Source organism: Schistocerca americana, chromosome 8 (assembly GCF_021461395.2).
Source record: "Schistocerca americana isolate TAMUIC-IGC-003095 chromosome 8, iqSchAmer2.1, whole genome shotgun sequence".
Classification (NCBI taxonomy): domain Eukaryota; kingdom Metazoa; phylum Arthropoda; class Insecta; order Orthoptera; family Acrididae; genus Schistocerca; species Schistocerca americana.
Genome location: NC_060126.1, coordinates 208,935,798 through 208,955,050, shown reverse-complemented (window position 1 = coordinate 208,955,050; position 19,253 = coordinate 208,935,798). Strand labels below are relative to the sequence as shown.

Here is a 19,253-nt window from a genome sequence, read left to right as displayed (position 1 = left end):
GTTTATGGATTGTCAATGTTAAAACAACAACAAAATTGCAAGCCGTGACTAAGAGCAATGTGAAACCTGGTCAGAAGATCTGTCCAACTTGCAAAAAACAATTTTTAGCAAAGAAAGCAGAAAAATCACAATCAACTTCAAACCAGTCAGAAGACGAAGCATATCCAGAAGTATTAATCGATTCAAGTCTAACTGCTTTTCGGGTCTCCCCTCTAAAATTTCGGAGAGCATCAGAAAGGCATGTGAAAGGTCATGCAAAACAAAAAATAAGCGAAGCTGAAGAGGCAATTGTGAATAACAATGCTGCTGCTGGAAGATTCGCCCCAAAAGATCTTCAAACACCTAGTACAATTACAAGAAATGTCCTGATTGTGAAGATTATAAGCAGCTGATTAAAGAATTGAAAGAGAAGTTGCAATTGTCAAGGCAGCCTAAAAAATTGCAAATACTGACATTAGTACCACAAAGCTGGACTATAAAAGAGACAATGCAAGAATTTGGTGTTTCAGAGAAAATGGTAGGAAGTTACAGGCAGAAAATGGTGTATTAGCTCTGCCAAAGAACAAGTGTGGCAAGAAGATTCCAGATGCCGTAAAAGAAAGAGTGGTAACATTTTTTCAGAATGAAGAATTTAGCCGAATTTGTCCAGGTAAAAAAGACTGTGTGTCAATTAGAATAGAAGGAAAGAAATGATCGCTGCATATCAACTTCAGCATGGGCCTGAAATTGTATTTTCCAAATTTTGCTAATCGAGGCCAAACTGGTGCATCACTGTGGGTGCTGAAGGAACCCACTCAGTCTATTTTTGCACTTTACACCAAAATATGAAACTGATGCTTGCAAGACTCCAATTAAAGAAGATTATCAGAGTCTAACTGCTAAAACAGTGTGTGATTTGGAATCCAAAGACAGCATCCTTCATCGCTGTGAAATCTGTCCGCGAAAAGAACTACTGGAACAGTTTTTAGAAAGTAGTTTTGAAGACAGTGATCCAAATGATACCATTGAGTTCAAACAGTGGGTGCACACTAATAGAGATACATTAGAAACCAAGTTGAAATTTATACTGAAGTTTGATATCATAAAGGCCTATTAACTGGTAAGTTTTCAGGTTTTTATCTGGTCCCCCAACAAAGCTATTGCAGGCCACAAAATGGAAAAATTAAAAAAAAAAAAAGAATATTTTTTTAAAATAGTGTATTTTTTAAAGTGTAAGCTGCTCACCATTGATACTCTATAAAAAGTAACTATACTATACAGTGTAATACCAGAAAAAATATTAAAGCTGAGAAATTAATCTTTATTTGGAAAACTACAGTTCAAAAATTGAGTTTTTTAAATTTGTGGCTGATAACTTTGAACTATCAAAAATATATTAAAGAATACGTTCACCTAAGTGATAATGATGTTAATTTGTAGCCCAGAGCGTGTTGGACTAAATTCATTTTATCTGAAAGGCTTAGGACAATCCACAACTGAATAATTGTAAAAAATGTAGATGCTTGCAAATACGAAAAAACTCATGCGGCCTGGAACAAATATGGTCGCCATTTCAAAATAATAAACAATAAATTTTTTAAAAAATATATTTTGGGGGAATTCACTCAGCAAATATAAAATTTTTCTCATATGGTCAAGCAACCAGTGCTAGACCACTTGGTACAGATTGACCCTTACAACATGTTGTTTCCCATTCCATTTTAGTTGCTTGCTTGCCGTGAAAGTCAAGCTTGATATGGAGTTCACTTGACATGAAAGTGAAACCTGATACAGAGCAAGAGTGTATCACTGTGTGCTTTGGCTGCTCCACAAAACATGTTTAGAGCGACTGTTTTGTTACTGATTTAGAATGCTGCATATCTGAGTGGTTATTACTATTCCCACCGAGCTGCTCATAGAAATTTAACGAGGTGTTGTGTTTACTTGTGCTGGATTAGTGGTTTAGCATACTACTGGCAAGGTTCTAAAATCTCATTTGAAAGAAAGGTAGAAAGAGTAGAGGTTTTCCTCTTACCATCAAGTTATTACAGCAGCAGCTCAATTTTGGTGTTTCATTATCTGACCATTTCAGAGTAACAATCCTGGTTTTTTTTTTTTTTTTTTTTTTTTTTAATAATGTGGCTTGGGAGAGAACATGTACCCTAATATGAATGGCCACACAAAGAAGTAGTTAATATAATTCAACTAATAATTCATAAATTACAAGAAATGTTCATTTGGGTATGATGCTAAAGCAAGAAACATATATGGACAGTATCTACATGAATCTCTGCACACGTTTTTACAATGCTAGGGGTGAAATTGATTCTAAGTCATCCTGAAAGGCAGCCACACCTTTCTTCTGGGAAAGGCAACTTCACCCACCACAAGTGCTGCTCATTTTTCATTTTTCAGACAGACTATACCTCCATCACATTTCCTGTCAAGTTTTCTCTCGTGAGTACACAAAATAACTTCACTCTGGGGTTTTGTTTACACAACATAGTTATTAAATGAGTAATTATTTTTGTATTAATCAGGTGTTGTAAATAAGAGAACTTACTGCCAAAAATAAGGCCCAGTAACACGGCAGATATAAGTTTCGAAAGCATTATTGGAAAAGCAGCGATCTGATCAGATAATCTGAAGTAATAATCAGTCTCAATCACAATTTTTATTAAAAATACATGTCAGCGCTAAATAATTTCAGTTGCATCTAGATCATCAGACCATGTCTCGGGAATGCAAGAAAATAATTCTCCTTAGAGGGTAACAGGTGCAAAAATTATACAGTTCATCTACATAATAAAACACAATCCCAACAAAATGGAAAGTTTTAATACAATTAGGCACTGAGCAGAGACAATGAGCTGAGCACTGACAAGTGTCAGAGGACACCTGTGGCACACTACCACCTCCACGGCAACAGCTCGTGTCTCTATGCTTATGTTTGCTTCCACACCTTAGTTTGAATGGTCACACATCTCCCACAGATGGCACTTTAGCATTTTTACAACTAATTCCATTGGTTGTTTATGCATGTTTGTAGTTATGTTTTACAAACGTAAAGTATTTACTACTATGGACACCTTACATTTATGTAATCTTTCACATCACATTCTATTTGTATCTAGATTGATATGTTCAGTTTTCACGTGTTATCATTGTATGTTAAGCACTATTAGCTCCCAACAAAGTCATGCAGTAGGTGATGGGCAGAGCTTCCCCTTTATAATATGCAGCATTCTGACACTATTTCACAGTTGCCGGAGGTGTCTTCCAACATTTACCAGTGCTCCACTCATCGCCTCTGCTCACCACCTAATGGTGTAAAAGCCTTTTCTATTTTATTATGATCATATATCCACACTTTATTATGTAGATAAATTTTATGATTTCGGTACCTGTTACTATCCAATATTAATTATTTTTTTGCATTCCGGAGGCATGTCTGATGATGATTGTGATATGACTGATATTTGTTACCAATGACACGGGAGTTTCAATTATTAATGAAAACTGCTTTCACAACTGATAATTATTTTAAAATAGGCAGGTATGTCACACTTATTTTCAAGGCAGGCCAAGGCAAATAATGTGTATCATGCAAGCATTCCTTTGTGTAAAATATCCAAATTCAATTCATAGCATCCAATTGTCTAAACTATGTTATGTGAGTTGTAACTAATGTGTTGTGTTGCATCATTCACAAATAGGGAACACTGTACTGTCTTCCTTGTCATGGAAGTTGAGACACTGACTATGCTAGTAAGTATGCAGATGTTAAGGATACTGCTCAGTGGGACACCATTCTCCTGTTTGAATCAAGACTCATTATCAAAATACCACTGTGACATGACAGACCATAAAAAAAGAGGGAATATATACTTCATAGTATCACAGGTAAAACTATCCAAGTGCATTACGCTTCCTTGCATTTTCATAAGCGTTCTCAGGATCAAGAAGCGTGTCTACAAATGTTGCCTGCATGAGAAAGAATAATATACAGGGTGTACAAAAATTGTGTTACGAAATTTTAACTTTGGATAGCTGATGCCAGTAGGAACCAAAATTACTTATGTTGTGTAGGTCAACAACGCACAATTTTTAAACTACGGAAACTTGGCACCACCCGCTCTGATTGGCTGTGGGATTGCCCTGTTGCGATTTGTCAGCTGACGGGCAACACTATGGTTGTCGGTTTACACGTACAAATGTCCCTTGCCCCGTCATTGCCCCAACATGATATGCACACGTGTTGAATAGGTCTTTCGGTTTGTCTCCATGTCACCTCAGAGGCATTCACATGTAAGCTTCGCTTCGGAGCACACACACATCACCTGCGATGTAGTCACACAGTAGGCATGGTGGCACAGTATTAATTTAAAGAACAAGATATGATTTCTGTGTATGGACTAGCTGACAGTAATGCGCATTAAGTTCAACGGTTGTGTAAGGAACAGTACCCAGCAAGACGCCACCCATCCCCACAATCATATACAGCAATTCACTGACACCTTGATGAAACAGGCTCATTAGCGGGATATCATGGTGATGCTGGAAGACTTCGAACACGACGGGATGCTGCATTTGAAGAGACTGTTCTGTAGCTCTTCGAGGAAGCACCTACAACAAGTGCTCAAGAGGTTGGACACAATATCAGTTAGTCTGGGAGGTTTTGAGGGATGACGACCAGCATCCATTTAGTTTCTACCCTGTCCAAGACCTAAACCCTGTGGCAAACTATGAACACGGCCTTTACAACACTGGAAACATTCATCACTGGACAAGGGGAAATCCTCACATCAAGTACATCCATGGACACCACGAACGATTTTCATTCAATATTTGGGCAGGCATTGTAAGTCACCATCTGACTGGACCACTCCGTCTACCTCTTCAACTTAACGGGCTAAATTACCTTCACTTTTAACAAGAAACCCTACCCAGCCTCCTGGAAGATGTTCCCCTGGGCATATGGCTATGCATGGGGTTGCAGCGTGACGCGGCACCCACACGTAAGTCGTGCTGTGCGCAGATATTTAAATGAACTCTTCAACAGCCAGGTAATAGACAGTGGTGCCTGTAGGACATGGCCCCTGCGATCACCAGACCTCATGCCACCAGACTTTTTCCTGTGGGGGTTCTTCAAGGTTCTAGTTCACCCACCCAGATGCAGACCACATAGAAATGAAGAGGAATTAATGAATCGCATTCAACATGCCGCCAATCACATCAGGGCAATGCCAGGAATCTTTGAAAGAGTTTGGCAAAACATCGTTCGACATTACCAAGCTTGTGTCGTGTCAGAGGGTTGCCAGTTCGAGCACCTGCTTTAAGTAAACAATGTCCTAGCTACAAAAATGGCTCTTTTCAAGGCTGGCACAATTTGTAAAAGATTTTCTGTACGCAAACAGCTGTTGACAGGTTCGTTCCTGGTATGTCTTATCATGAAACTACAATGGATGTGTCGGGACTCCGGCGGATTCGCCACCAGGCCCCCAGAGTGGAAGGCTGACGCAACCACCACTGAGCGTGCGGGCCGCCTTGGATAAATTGCGATCTCCGGTAGGCAAAGCATTCGCGGTCATGCGTTGTCCAGAGCAACTGGCAAAAGGGCAATTCTACGGCCAATCGAAGTGTGTGATGCTGAGTTTCTGTAGTTTCAATATTGTCCACCTACACAACATTACCAATACTGGCATTAGCTATCCAAGGTTAAAATTTTGTGACACAATTTTTCTCCACCCTGTATAATTGCCTACACAAGGTTATCAATGGTGGAACAATAGAATACATATGGAAGGAACTGCCAGTGGACTACACAGAATGTACTGTGTGATCATTAGCAATAGCAAACATTTAGGTCCACAAAAAATTATCCTGAGCACAGCAGCTGAAAGACAATACAACAGCCCACGCCTCTGCCCCATCTCCAAACCCATTGCTATGTAGCAGTGGGACAATAACTGCTGCATGACTTCTGTGCTTGTCATTCCTGGCATATATTTGAACGAACTTTTCGAATCAAACTGTATTACATGGGAATCCAGAAGAGTTGCAAACAAGAGACCCATATTCCCTGATGCCTATACAGCTCCATGACTACAGAAGGCAGAGAAATATTACTAGAGGACTGAAAATCACTTATCTGGGCAGATGCATCATATATCGAACTGCATGTCCACTATTCTATTTTAGATTTCAAGATGCCTTTTGTGACAAATGCATGGTCAAAGCTTAAGGAAATTCTGATGTTCCGAGAACATTTTAATGACATTGAAAAGGTTTCTTTGGATGGGTATAAAATTTTGCTAAATCGAAAGGGCCATATCAATTTGCTACCAATGCAGGTATTCATGGTCACACATTTTCTTTACAGGGACAGTAAAATTGTCAGCCTACTGAATCTTAGAAGATGACAACATTCATATCCATCACTCAGTGCATATAATTCCAAAGCATTAGAAATACTCAGAAGCAGACACCTATCTTGAATGACCCACATGGATTTAAAGCAAATTTTTAAATGGCAACATTTATCCTCTCCAGGAATCTTTGAACTATCACACTTACATGGTAATACATGCACTCACTGATTGTTTCTGTGACTAATAAAGAGAGTGAATTTAGGTTGAATTATGAAATACACAACCACAATACTTGAAGCAAAAATTATATCCATACTGACTATGCATTTCTGTCTAGCATTCAGAGAGAAGTCTTATATTCTAGAGCAAAACTATTGACGAGACTGCTAGGTAAACTTGGACAGGAAACTGGAAATTTCCACATATCTAAAATTAAGACTGTACATTATTACATCTGCAGTCATGTTTGGATGTCTGCTTGTGTGTGTGAATGTGTTTCCTTTACTAGAGAAAGCTAGTGTAAATACTATTTTCTGCTGCATACTTATATGCCACACATCAGTCAGCTATAGATGAGAGAGGAGTTGTGTTACCTTTGTTGTTGTTGTTGTTGTTGTGGTCTTCAGTCCAGAGACTGGTTTGATGCAGCTCTCCAAGCTACTCTATCCTGTGCAAGCTTCTTCATCTCGCAGTACTTACTGCAACCTACATCCTTCTGAATCTGTTTTAGTGTATTGATCTTTTGGTCTCCCTCTACGATTTTTACCCTCCAATACTAAATTGGTGATCCCTTGATGCCTCAGAATATGCCCTACCAACCAATCCCTTCTTCTAGTCAAGATGCACCACAAATTTCTCTTCTCCCCAATTCTATTCAATACCTCCTAATTAGTTATGTGATCTACCCATCTAATCTTCAGCATTCTTCTGTAGCACCACATTTCGAAAGCTTCTATTCTCTTCTTGTCTAAATTATTTATCGTCCACATTTGACTTCCATACATGGCTACACTCCATACAAATACTTTCAGAAACGACTTCCTCACACTTACATCTATACTCGATGTAAACAAATTTTTCTTCTTCAGAAACGCTTTCCTTGCCATGCCCAGTCTACATTTTATATCCTCTCTACTTTCACCATCATCAGTTATTTTGCTCCCCAAATAGCAAAACTCCTTTACTACTTTAAGTGTCTCATTTCCTAATCTAATTCCCGCAGCATAACCCGATTTAATTTGACTACAGTCCATTATCCTCGTTTTGCTTTTGTAGATGTTCATCTTATGTCCTCTTTTTAAGACACTGTCCATTCCATTCAGCTGCTCTTCCAGGTCCTTTGCTGTCTCTGACAGAATTACAATGTCATCGGCGAACCTCAAAGTTTTTATTTCTTCTCCATGGATTTTAATTCCTACTCCGAATTTTTCTTTTGTTTCCTTTACTGTTTGCTCAATATACAGATTGAATAGCATCGGGGAGAGGCTACAACCCTGTCTCACTCCCTTCCCAGCCACTGCTTCCCTTTCATGTCCCTCGACTCTTGTAACTGCCATCTGCTTTCTGTACAAATTGTAAATAGCCCTTCGCTCCCTGTATTTTACCCCTGCCACCTTCAGAATTTGAAAGAGAGTATTCCAGTCAACATTGTCGAAAGCTTTCTCTAAGTCTACAAATGCAAGAAACATAGGTTTGCCTTTCCTTAATCTATTTTCTAAGATAAGTTGTAGGGTCAGTATTGCCTCACCTGTTCCCACATTTCTGCGGAATCCAAACAGATCTTCCCCGAGGTCAGCTTCTACCAGTTTTTTACATTCGGCTGTAAAGAATTTGTGTTAGTATTTTGCAGCTGTGACTTATTAAACTGATAGTTTGGTAATTTTCACATCTGTCAACACCTGCTTTCTTTGGGATTGGATTCATCTTGAAGTCTGAGGGTATTTCGCCTGTCTCATACATCTTGCTCACCAGATGGTAGAGTTTTGTCAGGGCTGGCTCTCCAAAGGCTATCAGTAGTTCTAATGGAATGTTGTCTACTCCCAGGGCCTTCTTTCGACTTCGCAGTGCACTGTCAAACTCTTCATGCAGTATCATATCTCCCATTTCATCTTCATCTACAGCCTCTTCCATTTCTATAATATTGTCCTCAAGAACATCGCCCTTGTATAGACCCTCTATATACTCCTTCCACCTTTCTGCTTTCCCTTCTTTGCTTAAAACTGGGATTCCATCTGAGCTCTTGATACTCATGCAAGTGGTTCTCTTTTCTCCAAAGGTCTCTTTAATTTTCCTGTAGGTATTATCTATCTTACCCCTCGTGATAGGTGCCTCTACATCCTTACATTTGTCCTCTAGCCATCCCTGCTTAGCCATTTTGCACTTCCTGTCGATATCATTTTTGAGACGTTTGTATTCCTTTTTGCCTCCTTCATTTACTGCATTTATATATTTTCTCCTTTCATCAATTAAATTTAATATATCTTCTGTTACCCAAGGATTTCTATTAGCCCTCATCTTTTTACTTACTTGATCCTCTGCTACCTTCATCATTTCATCTTTCAAAGGTACCCATTCTTCTTCTACCGCATTTCTTTCCCCCATTCTTGTCAATCGTTCCCTAATGCTCTCCCTGAAGCTCTCTACAACCTCTGGGTCTTTCAGTTTATCCAGGTCCCATCTCCTCAAATTCTTACCTTTTTGCAGTTTCTTCAGTTTTAATCTACAGTTCGTAACCAATAGATTGTGGTCGGAGTCCACATCTGCCCCTTGAAATGTCTTACAATTTAAAACCTAGTTTCTGAATCTCTGTCTTAACCAGTATATAATCTATCTGAGACCTTCCAGTATCACAAGGCTTCTTCCATGTATACATTCTCCTTTTACGATTCTTGAATCAAGTGTTAACTATGATTAAGTTATGCTCTGTGCAATATTCTACCAGGCAGCTTCCACTTTCATTTCTTCCACCCATTCCATATTCACCTACCACATTTCCTTCTCTTCCTTTTCCTACTATCGAGTTCCAGTCACCCATGACTATTACATTTTCCTCTCCCTTTACTATCTGAATAACTTCTTTTATCTCATCATACATTTCATCAATTTCTTCATCATCTGCAGAGCTAGTTGGCATATAAACTAGTACTTCTGTAGTAGGTGTAGGCTTCATGTCTATCTTGGCCACAATAATGCGTTCACTATGCTGTTTGTGGTAGCTTACCCACATTCCTATTTTCCTATTCATTATTAAACCTACTCCTGCATTACCCCTATTTGATTTTGTATTTATAACCCTGTATTCACCTGACCAGAAGTCTTGTTCCTCCTGCCACCGAACTTCACTAATTCCCATTATATCTATCTTCAACCTATCCATTTCCCTTTTTAAATTTTCTAACCTACTGCCTGACTGAGGGATCTGACATTACACGCTCCGATGCGTAGAACGCCAGTTTTCTTTCTCCTGATAACAACGTCCTCCTGAGTAGTCCCCGCCCGGAGATCTGAATGGGGGACTATTTTACCTCCGGAATATTTTACCCAAGAGGACGCCATCATCATTTAACCTTTATTTTACATATTATTTCACCCACGAATGTCTGTTGTTGGTGTGCATTATTAGTTATTCCTCTTATAAAGTATCTATCGGAATAGTTAGATTCCAAGATCTTACTTTGGAATTATTAACCAATGCAGTATGCACCAATAGACATCAAACATCTTCAACACAGGGAAGATAAGAGCCTCAAAACACAGCCAATGGTTGACACAAAAGCATCATCAAAACAAAAACCGACAAGCTTGTTAATGGGACTTTCAAGGCACAAGGGATTATTGGGCAGGGATACTGCTGTTATTAGTACCTTCAGTTGTTGTTGTTGTGGTCTTCAGTCCTGAGACTGGTTTGATGCAGCTCTCCATGCTACCCTATCCTGTGCAAGCTTCTTCATCTCCCAGTACTTACTGCAACCCACATCCTTCTGAATCTGCTTAGTGTATTCATCTCTTGGTCTCCCTCTACGATTTTTACCCTCCACGCTGCCCTCCAAAGCTAAATTTGTGATCCCTTGATGCCTCAGAACATGTCCTACGAACCGGTCTCTTCTTTTTGTCAAGTTGTGCCAAAAACTCCTCTTCTCCCCAATTCTATTCAATACTTCATCATTAGTTATGCGATCTACCCATCTAATCTTCAGCATTCTTCTGTAGCACCACATTTCGAAAGCTTCTATTCTCTTCTTGTCCAAACTATTTATCGTCCACGTTTCGTTTCCATACATGGCTACACTCCATACAAATACTTTCAGAAACGACTTCCTGACACTTAAATCTATACTCAATGTTAACAAATTTCTCTTCTTCAGAAACGCTTTCCTTGCCATTGCCAGTCTACATTTTATATCTTCTCTACTTTGACCATCATCATCAGTTATTTTGCTCCCCAAATAGCAAAACTCCTTTACTACTTTAAGTGTCTCACTTCCTAATCTAATTCCCGCAACATCACCCGACTTAATTCGACTACATTCCATTGTCCTCGTTTTGCTTTTATTGATGTTCATCTTATATCCTCCATTCAAGACACTGTCCATTTCGCTCAACTGCTCTTCCAAGTCCTTTGCTGTCTCTGATAGGATTACAATGTCATCGGCAAACCTCAAAGTTTTTATTTCTTCTCCATGGATTTTAATACCTACTCCGAATTTTTCTTTTGTTTCCTTTACTGCTTGCTCAATATACAGATTGAATAACATCGGGGAGACGCTACAACCCTGTCTCACTCCCTTCCCAACCACTATTTCCCTTTCATGCCCCTCGACTATTATAACTGCCATCTGGTTTCTGTACAAATTGTAAATGGCCTTTCGCTCCCTGTATTTTACCCCTGCCACCTTTAGAATTTGAAAGAGAGTATTCCAGTCAACATTGTCAAAAGCTTTGCCTTTCCTTAATCTTTCTTCTAAAATAAGTCCTAAGGTCAGTATTGCCTCATGTGTTCCAATATTTCTACGGAATCCAAACTGATCTTCCCCGAGGTCGGCTTCTACCAGTTTCTCCATTCGTCTGTAAAGAATTCGTGTTAGTTTTTTGCAGCTGTGACTTATTAAACTGATAGTTCGGTAATTTTCACATCTGTCAACACCTGCTTTTTTGGGATTGGATTCATCTTGAAGTCTGAGGGTATTTCGCCTGTCTCATACATCTTGCTCACCAGATGGTAGAGTTTTGTCAGGACTGGCTTCCCAAGGCCATCAGTAGTTCTAATGGAATGTTGTCTACTCCCGGAGCCTTGTTTCGACTCAGGTCTTTCAGTGCTCTGTCCCTTCAGACACATTAAGAATCTGAAAATACCAAACTACAGTGGGAACATTGTACTTCTCACAGGAGATGTATATGTAATGTCAGAATGTGCAATGTATTAAAAAATCATTGGTTATTGCATAGTCACTGGCTTTCTCTACTTAAAGAAATCATGACCTTCCAATGCAACACAGACTGGGGGTTATGGGTAAGCGAACTTGCAGTGTTGGAGGATTTGCACTGTGTGCGAATGATGCAATTCGTTGATATTGATACTCGTCAGTCAAGTGATAGTATACAGTAGGCAAATACACAGTAGCCAATAAGAATTGCTGAATATACTGATTTCTTTTGTGGTTCATGGTGTGGGTTCCTGTAGTCATGTCCTAGCTCATGAACCACGGGCAACGTAAGTGGTCCCTACAGTCGAGATACCAGTTACTTTGGAATAATGCTGGGCATCACGGACATATTGTGAGTCGTGGTCACTTTTGTGCTCATACGGCAAAGACTACCAAATCCACCGGTTAGTCCCTCAGCCGTTAGGTGTAAAACCCAATGGGACTCGGGGCAAATAAGGTTAGCAACCTGCTTCCCTGGTACTTTAAATACGATGCTGGCAACAATCAGAGCAAAATGCCTCAGACCTTTTGAGGTGACGGAGTCCCACCTTTAACTGAAAAACCAGGGACTCCTAAGATACGACCTGGCAAACAAATGGTAATGAGATGGGGAGCTATTAATATCAATGGGGGCTACTCTGGGAAGAAGGTAGAGCTGGCAGAGGCTGCTAGTAAGATAAGGACTGGACGTTTTAGCAGTTAATGACATTCGGGTATGAGGTGAGAGAGAAGAGGAAGTGGGAGAATACAAGGTCTACCTGTCAGGAGTCAAAGCAGGAATAGCACAATGGGGTGTAGGGCTTTACATCAGGAAAGAAATGGAACCCAGCGTAGTTGCAATAAGGTATGTAAACGAACGACTGATGTGGATAGATTTGACAGTGTGTAGCAAGAAAATTAGGATTGTGTCAGTATATTCGCATTGTGAAGATCAAGATAAGATGGATAGTTTTTACGAAGCACTCAGTGATGTAGTTGTTAGAGTAAAGGACAAGGACAGTGTTCTGTTCATGGGTGATTTTAACGCCAGGATTGGAAATCGAACAGAAGGGTATGAAAAGGTTATGGGTAAATTTGGAGAGGATATGGAGGCCAACAGGAACGGGAAACAACTCTTGGATTTCTGTGCCAGTATGGGCTTAGTAATCGCAAACTCCTTTTTTAAACATAAGAACATTCACCGGTATACTTGGGAAGGCAGGGGAGCCAGATCTGTCATTGACTATATAATAACAGATCAGGAATTCAGGAAGGCTGTGAGGGACACACGTGTATTCAGGAGATTCTTTGATGACACTGATCATTATTTAATCTGCAGTGAAATTGGAATTGTGAGGCCGAAAGCGCAGGAGGTCAGGGCCATATGTAGGAGGATAAGAGTGGAGAAACTTCAGGATAAGGAAATCAGGCACAAGTACATAACAGCGATCTCAGAAAGGTACCAGTTAGTTGAATGTAGTCAATTACAGTCATTGGAAAAGGAATGGACAAGGTACAGGGATGCAGTACTAGAAGTGGCTAAAGAATATCTTGGAACAATAGTGTGTAAAAGTAGGATGAAGCAAACAGCTTGGTGGAATGACACAGTCAAGGCAGCCTGTAAAAGGAAACAGAAGGCGTATCGAAAATGGCTACATACTAGGACTCAGGTAGACAGAGAAAGTTACGTTGAAGAAAGAAACAAAGCCAAACAGATAACTGCAGCATCCAAGAAGAAATCTTGGGAAGACTTTGGAAACAGGTTGGAGACTATGGGTCAAGCTGCTGGAAAACCATTCTGGAGTGTAATTAGCAGTCTTCGAAAGGGAGGTAAGAAGGAAATGACAAATATTTTGGACAGGTCAGGAAAACTGCTGGTGAATCCTGTGGATGCCTTGGGCAGATGGAGGGAATATTTTGAAGAGTTGCTCAATGTAGGTGAAAATATGATCGGTAATGTTTCAGATTTCGAGGTAGAATGGGATAGGAATGATGATGGAAATAGGATCACATTTGAGGAAGTGGAGAAAATGGTCAATAGGTTGCAATGCAATAAAGCAGCTGGGGTGGATGAATTTAAGTCGGAACTCATCAAATACAGTGGAATGTCAGGTCTTAAATGGCTACACAGGATAAGTGAATTGGCCTGGGAGTCGGGACAGGTTCCATCAGACTGGAAAAAACCAGTAATCACACCAATCTTTAAACACAGAAGCAGAAAAGATTGTAACAACTACAGAGGTATCTCTTTAATCAGCGTTGTGGGTAAAATCTTCTCAGGTATTGTTGAAAGGAAAGTGCGAGTATTAGTTGAGGACCAATTGGATGAAAATCAGTGTGGGTTTAGGCCTCTTAGAGGTTGTCAGGACCAGATCTTTAGCTTACGGCAAAGAATGGAGAAGTGTTATGAGTGGAACAGGGAATTGTATCTATGCTTTATAGATCTAGAAAAGGCATAGGACCGGGTTCCTAGGAGGAAGTTATTGTCTGTTCTACGAGATTATGGAATAGGAGGCAAACTTTTGCAGGCAATTAAAGGTTTTTACATGGACATTCAGGCAGCAGTTAGAGTTGACGGTAAATTGAGTTCATGGTTCAGAGTAGTTTCAGGGGTAAGACAAGGCTGCAACCTGTCTCCGCTGTTGTTAATATTATTTATGGATCATATGTTGAAAACAACAGACTGGCTGGGTGAGATTAAGATATGTGAACACAAAATAAGCAGTCTTGCATATGCGGATGACTTAGTTGTGATGGCAGATTCAATTGAAAGTTTGCAAAGTAATATTTCAGAGCTAGATCAGAAATGTAAGGACTATGGTATGAAGATTAGCATCTCCAAAACGAAAGTAATGTCAGTGGGAAAGAAATATAAACGGACTGAGTGCCAAATAGGAGGAACAAAGTTAGAACAGGTGGACGGTTTCAAGAACTTAGGATGCATATTCTCACAGGACGGCAACATAGTGAAAGAACTGGAAGCGAGGTGTAGCAAAGCTAATGCAGTGAGCGCTCAGCTACGATCTACTCTCTTCTGCAAGAAGGAAGTCAGTACCAAGACTAAGTTATCCGTGCACCGTTCAATCTTTCGACCAACTTTGTTGTATGGGAGCGAAAGCTGGGTGGATTCAGGTTACCTTATCAACAAGGTTGAGGTTACGGATGTGAAAGTAGCTAGGATGATTGCAGGTACTAGTAGATGGGAACAATGGCAGGACGGTGTCCACAATGAGGAAATCAAAGAAAAACTGGGAATGAACTCTATAGATATAGCAGTCAGGGTGAACAGGCTTAGATGGTGGGGTCTTGTTATACACATGGGAGAAGCAAGGTTACCCAAGAGACTCATGGGTTCAGCAGTAGAGGGTAGGAGGAGTCGGGGCAGACCAAGGAGAAGGTACCTGGATTCGGTTCAGAATGATATTGAAGTAGTAGGTTTAACATCAGAAGAGGCACCAATGTTAGCACTGAATAGGGGATCATGGAGGAATGTTATAAGGGGGGCTATGCTCCAGACTGAACGCTGAAAGACATAATCAGTCTTAAATGATGATGATGACTAATTTCTTTGCAGAAGGTATTAATTGTATACATTTGTTTTCGATATGGAGAGTGACAGAATAACTTTTACTATGCTCGTTATTATCAAATTTAAGGTTGCTTACTGATTTTTGTATTTCTCTGGTGACTGGAAAAACCAAGATGTGCTGACTGTATGATGTGTAGTGAAGCCTGAGGCCTAGGTTACTTTGGAATGTGTCAGCAAAAAATCTGGTTATTGTGACAGACTGACCTGTAGCACAGCATGAGGTCTAAGTTACAGTTTAGCTCAAAGCCTAGGCTAAGTTGGAATGCGATAATCTTATAAATTATAGAGTGCAGCAATCAGTCGTCCTTTTTAGATTTTACTATGCAAATCCAGATTTCGGCTAGTAGCTATCCATTCTCAATGTGCTATTTTTTATTCTCAATGCATGCAAGTCCCTGTTGTTTGGGCGTCAGTCAGTGCGACGATTTAGGGCGCTCTTTTGTCCACACACTATTATTTGTCTGCGCAGATGTGACTATACTACTGTATACAGTAGGTACCCGCTGTGGAGAACACATCGGTTGGTTGAGAATAAAAAATAGCACATTGAGAATGGCTAGCTACTAGACGTAATCTGGACTTGCATAATAAAATCTAAAAAGGACGACTGATTGCCACACTCTACAATTTATAAGTCACATACAGTCACTGAGTGCATCCACTTTCCAAATGGAAGGTAACCTGATGTGATAATCTGTTTGCAAGTTGTCGAAGTCAACAAATCTCAACATGAAAATGAGAATGCCATAACAGGTAGAAGTGTAGTGTAGCCCTAAACATACGTATGTCACTACAATAACCTATCTGTATGTCTTATTTTTGATCTCGTGAAAATATGCAAGGTGTTTAAATTCTAACCCTATGTAACAAAATACCAGCTAACTTTAGTTATGAACCATATGAAATCATGAATGAGAATCATCTCACTCATGAATCATCATGTTGACTTCCCAGGATTTATTACGTGAATCGTTATCAACAGCAGCTTGCAATGGAAAATCCAGCAAACAGCATAAACCCACTTTTACGAGAGCTACACTACATACCAATACGTAACAAAAAACAGTGATCTCATTGCTCACAGCAGAACGGCAGTATCACTATCTTCAATACACTCACAATCTTAGAGAGACCTTTACAGGAGTAGAATACAAACTGCCACTCTCAAAGGATCATCATCAACAAAGGTCTGGTGAATAACACTACCCACACCTCCATCCACAAGAACACCTGCGCTAACCTCCATTTGCAGATCTTCCTGTATGGAATAAAGTAAAGACAGGGATTTGTGGTTGCTCAACATTACTATTTTTCAAATGGGGATGCCAAACAAAAATATCACAGGCAGCAAATAAACAGCACAGGGCAAAGTTCTAACATTCAATAACTGTCACATGCTACCTCCAAAGATAAAGTTACCAGTTTACAAAGTAACTGAGAGAATCAAACTGAAATTGATATATCACATTACTATATGCACACTTGACAGCTCCCTAAAACATTGTAATATTAGTACAACAAACACATACAATTTCATATTTATACCAGTCAGTCAAGCAAAGTAAACTATTTCATCAAATCATAAAAAATCAACATGAAGTGCTGAGAGAGGGATGACGTATGCTTTTCTCGCACACTGGGTATTGGTGGAAATGTAACAAGTATTATGAGAATAATTTTACAATTAACCCGTAGCTACAGTATGAAAACACATAATTAAAAAAACAATACTGTGCTATAAATTTTTTTAGAGATTAAGATCTAAATGAAAGAAACACTCAAGTATAAGTTTTATTATTAACCAACTGGCTTGTACAGCCGGTCGCAAGTTTCAAGTCCATTATCACATTGCTGGCTGTGGGACAGGCTGACAAGCTACAGATGCTTCTTTTGTGTTTCTTCTTCTCTATTAATAAATAGCATGAAATGTAATATACCACTGGAAAGCTGAGAAATTTATCTATTCAGTGTCATATAAGAGACTCAATTTCTTTTGATATTAACCAAGTTACAAGCATCATTTTCGAGTTTTGTTAGGTTTAGCCCCCCCCCCCCCCCCCCAAAAAAAAAGTCCCGTCAAGAAAGCTCACTCCAGATATTGTGTAGAGTGCAAAACAATGAAGAAGAAAAGTGATTTGCAGTATGAGTGTGAGAACTGTACTTTTCTCGGGTGTATCACACAAAATAAAAATTCTGAAAAGTATTATCTTCACTCCTCATCACGTCAATAAATAATAACAGATTTATAAAGGATTCCTATCAAACAAATATAATATTTTGAGAAAAGTATGTAAGATGAAATATGCTGATTTTCGTATACTTATATAGTAAATATAGTGTTTACTGTACGGAAAAGATATTAGTAAGTCAGTGGGTTAAACAGCACCAAAATAATGACAGACTGATGTACACAGACATAACTGCGAAAGCAGATTTCAGAAAAGTTAAAACGTAAACTAAGGAATCAGTGTTAACGGACATCATAACCAACAATAACAACACAAGCGCATAGTTTCCTTGTACTTACTGTTCTTCACACTAACAAAGGCGAATGCACTTAAGGTAACTCTTCCTAATTCCTCGACAGCTTCGCAAGTGTAGTTACCAGTATCTCTTTCCTGCAGGTTTTGTATTAGTAAATTTGCTTCGTTCCACATTTGTTTTATTTGTACTCGATGCTTACTGCAAATTAAACGAGTACATCTACGTTTAAGAAACACTCCAATTTTATTGTTCATGTGAATTACTCAAACTACTAATTAAAAGTATACACACTACACATTAAATGTAACTACATTTAGCCTCAGAGGTAGACACCATAAGAATAACAGAAGCACCTGTTCTGTGGATTGAAGGGCAATCGCCAGGTTATGTTAAACTTTGGTGTTGGTTTGTTCTCTCCAGACTCAACTTTGCAGCTAATATTCAGCGTGTCTCCAACCCGTACAAAGAAACGGGCAATCTCCTGCAGCTGTGCTGGGATCACCGGCGTAGGTTGAAAAACTAACTCGTATCCTATGGAAGTTTACAAATACATAATAACTAACTCTCTTACCATTGCAAAAAAAAATGAGTTATTCTTGTTACTGGGCGAAAATAAATGACTTAAATTTTAAAAAGTTTCAAATACTACATGCATAATATTAATTCCGACAGAAAACGTTGATAATAACTGATATTTACCTTTACATTGGCAAAGTATAGAGCATGTACACAACAACAACATAAATAAGGCCATGTTTAAAATCACAGCCTATGAGACAGAGATTCTACTGAAGCTGACACAAAGATGCAGATAACATACTGATTACGCCTGAACTTTTTTGCAAATAAAACTCGCGATTCAATTATGTAAATGTTTACAGATAAGAAGCACAGAAACGTAATACGCCATAAAGCTCGGAAATAATCTGAACGCTTCCATTTACATCAACGTGAAGCTACAGCATCATGGCAAACACGTAGCAGCAGATAGTAGCCTATTTATTTGTGGCAAGTAGTTTTTTGCACCTATATGCTTGTAGTTAATTCATGTATTCGTGACATTTCCTGGGCAGCTCTAATGATTAATCGTAGATGCCTAATGTAAGCTCAAACACATGCACTAAGAATAAAATGTGGTGCTCCCCCGACGACCATCTTGTAAACATTTGTTTAAGGAGCGTTACAGTACATTTATTCCTTCATGAAATTTATTATAAATAATCCACTGCAGTTAAAGAGGAACCATGATGTACACAATTACTGCACAAGAAGAAAAAATGACATTCATTACTCCACACTGAGATTGTCTGCAACCACTGAAAGACAGACAGATAAAATTTGAAGAAAAATAGAAAAGTTTCTCACAAAAAACTGCTTCTATATCGTAGAAGAATATTTATTATTGTAATGCGCAAAAGGTAGCGGGTT

At 39.2% G+C, this 19,253-nt stretch overlaps 1 protein-coding gene across 1 annotated transcript in view; it reads right to left on the bottom strand.

The window, feature by feature from the left end:
• The window catches only part of LOC124544842, a 75,991-nt gene extending 57,384 nt beyond the window's left edge, over positions 1-18,607 (bottom strand). The window contains exons 1-3 of the mRNA XM_047123548.1: positions 18,525-18,607; positions 18,179-18,356; positions 17,869-18,023 (exon numbers count right to left, since the gene is read on the bottom strand). Of these exons, the coding sequence (XP_046979504.1) occupies positions 17,869-18,023; positions 18,179-18,356; positions 18,525-18,579 (388 nt within the window). The 5' untranslated portion in view covers positions 18,580-18,607. The remainder of the gene's footprint in view (positions 1-17,868; positions 18,024-18,178; positions 18,357-18,524) is intronic.
• Between the last annotated feature and the right edge of the window lie 646 nt (positions 18,608-19,253).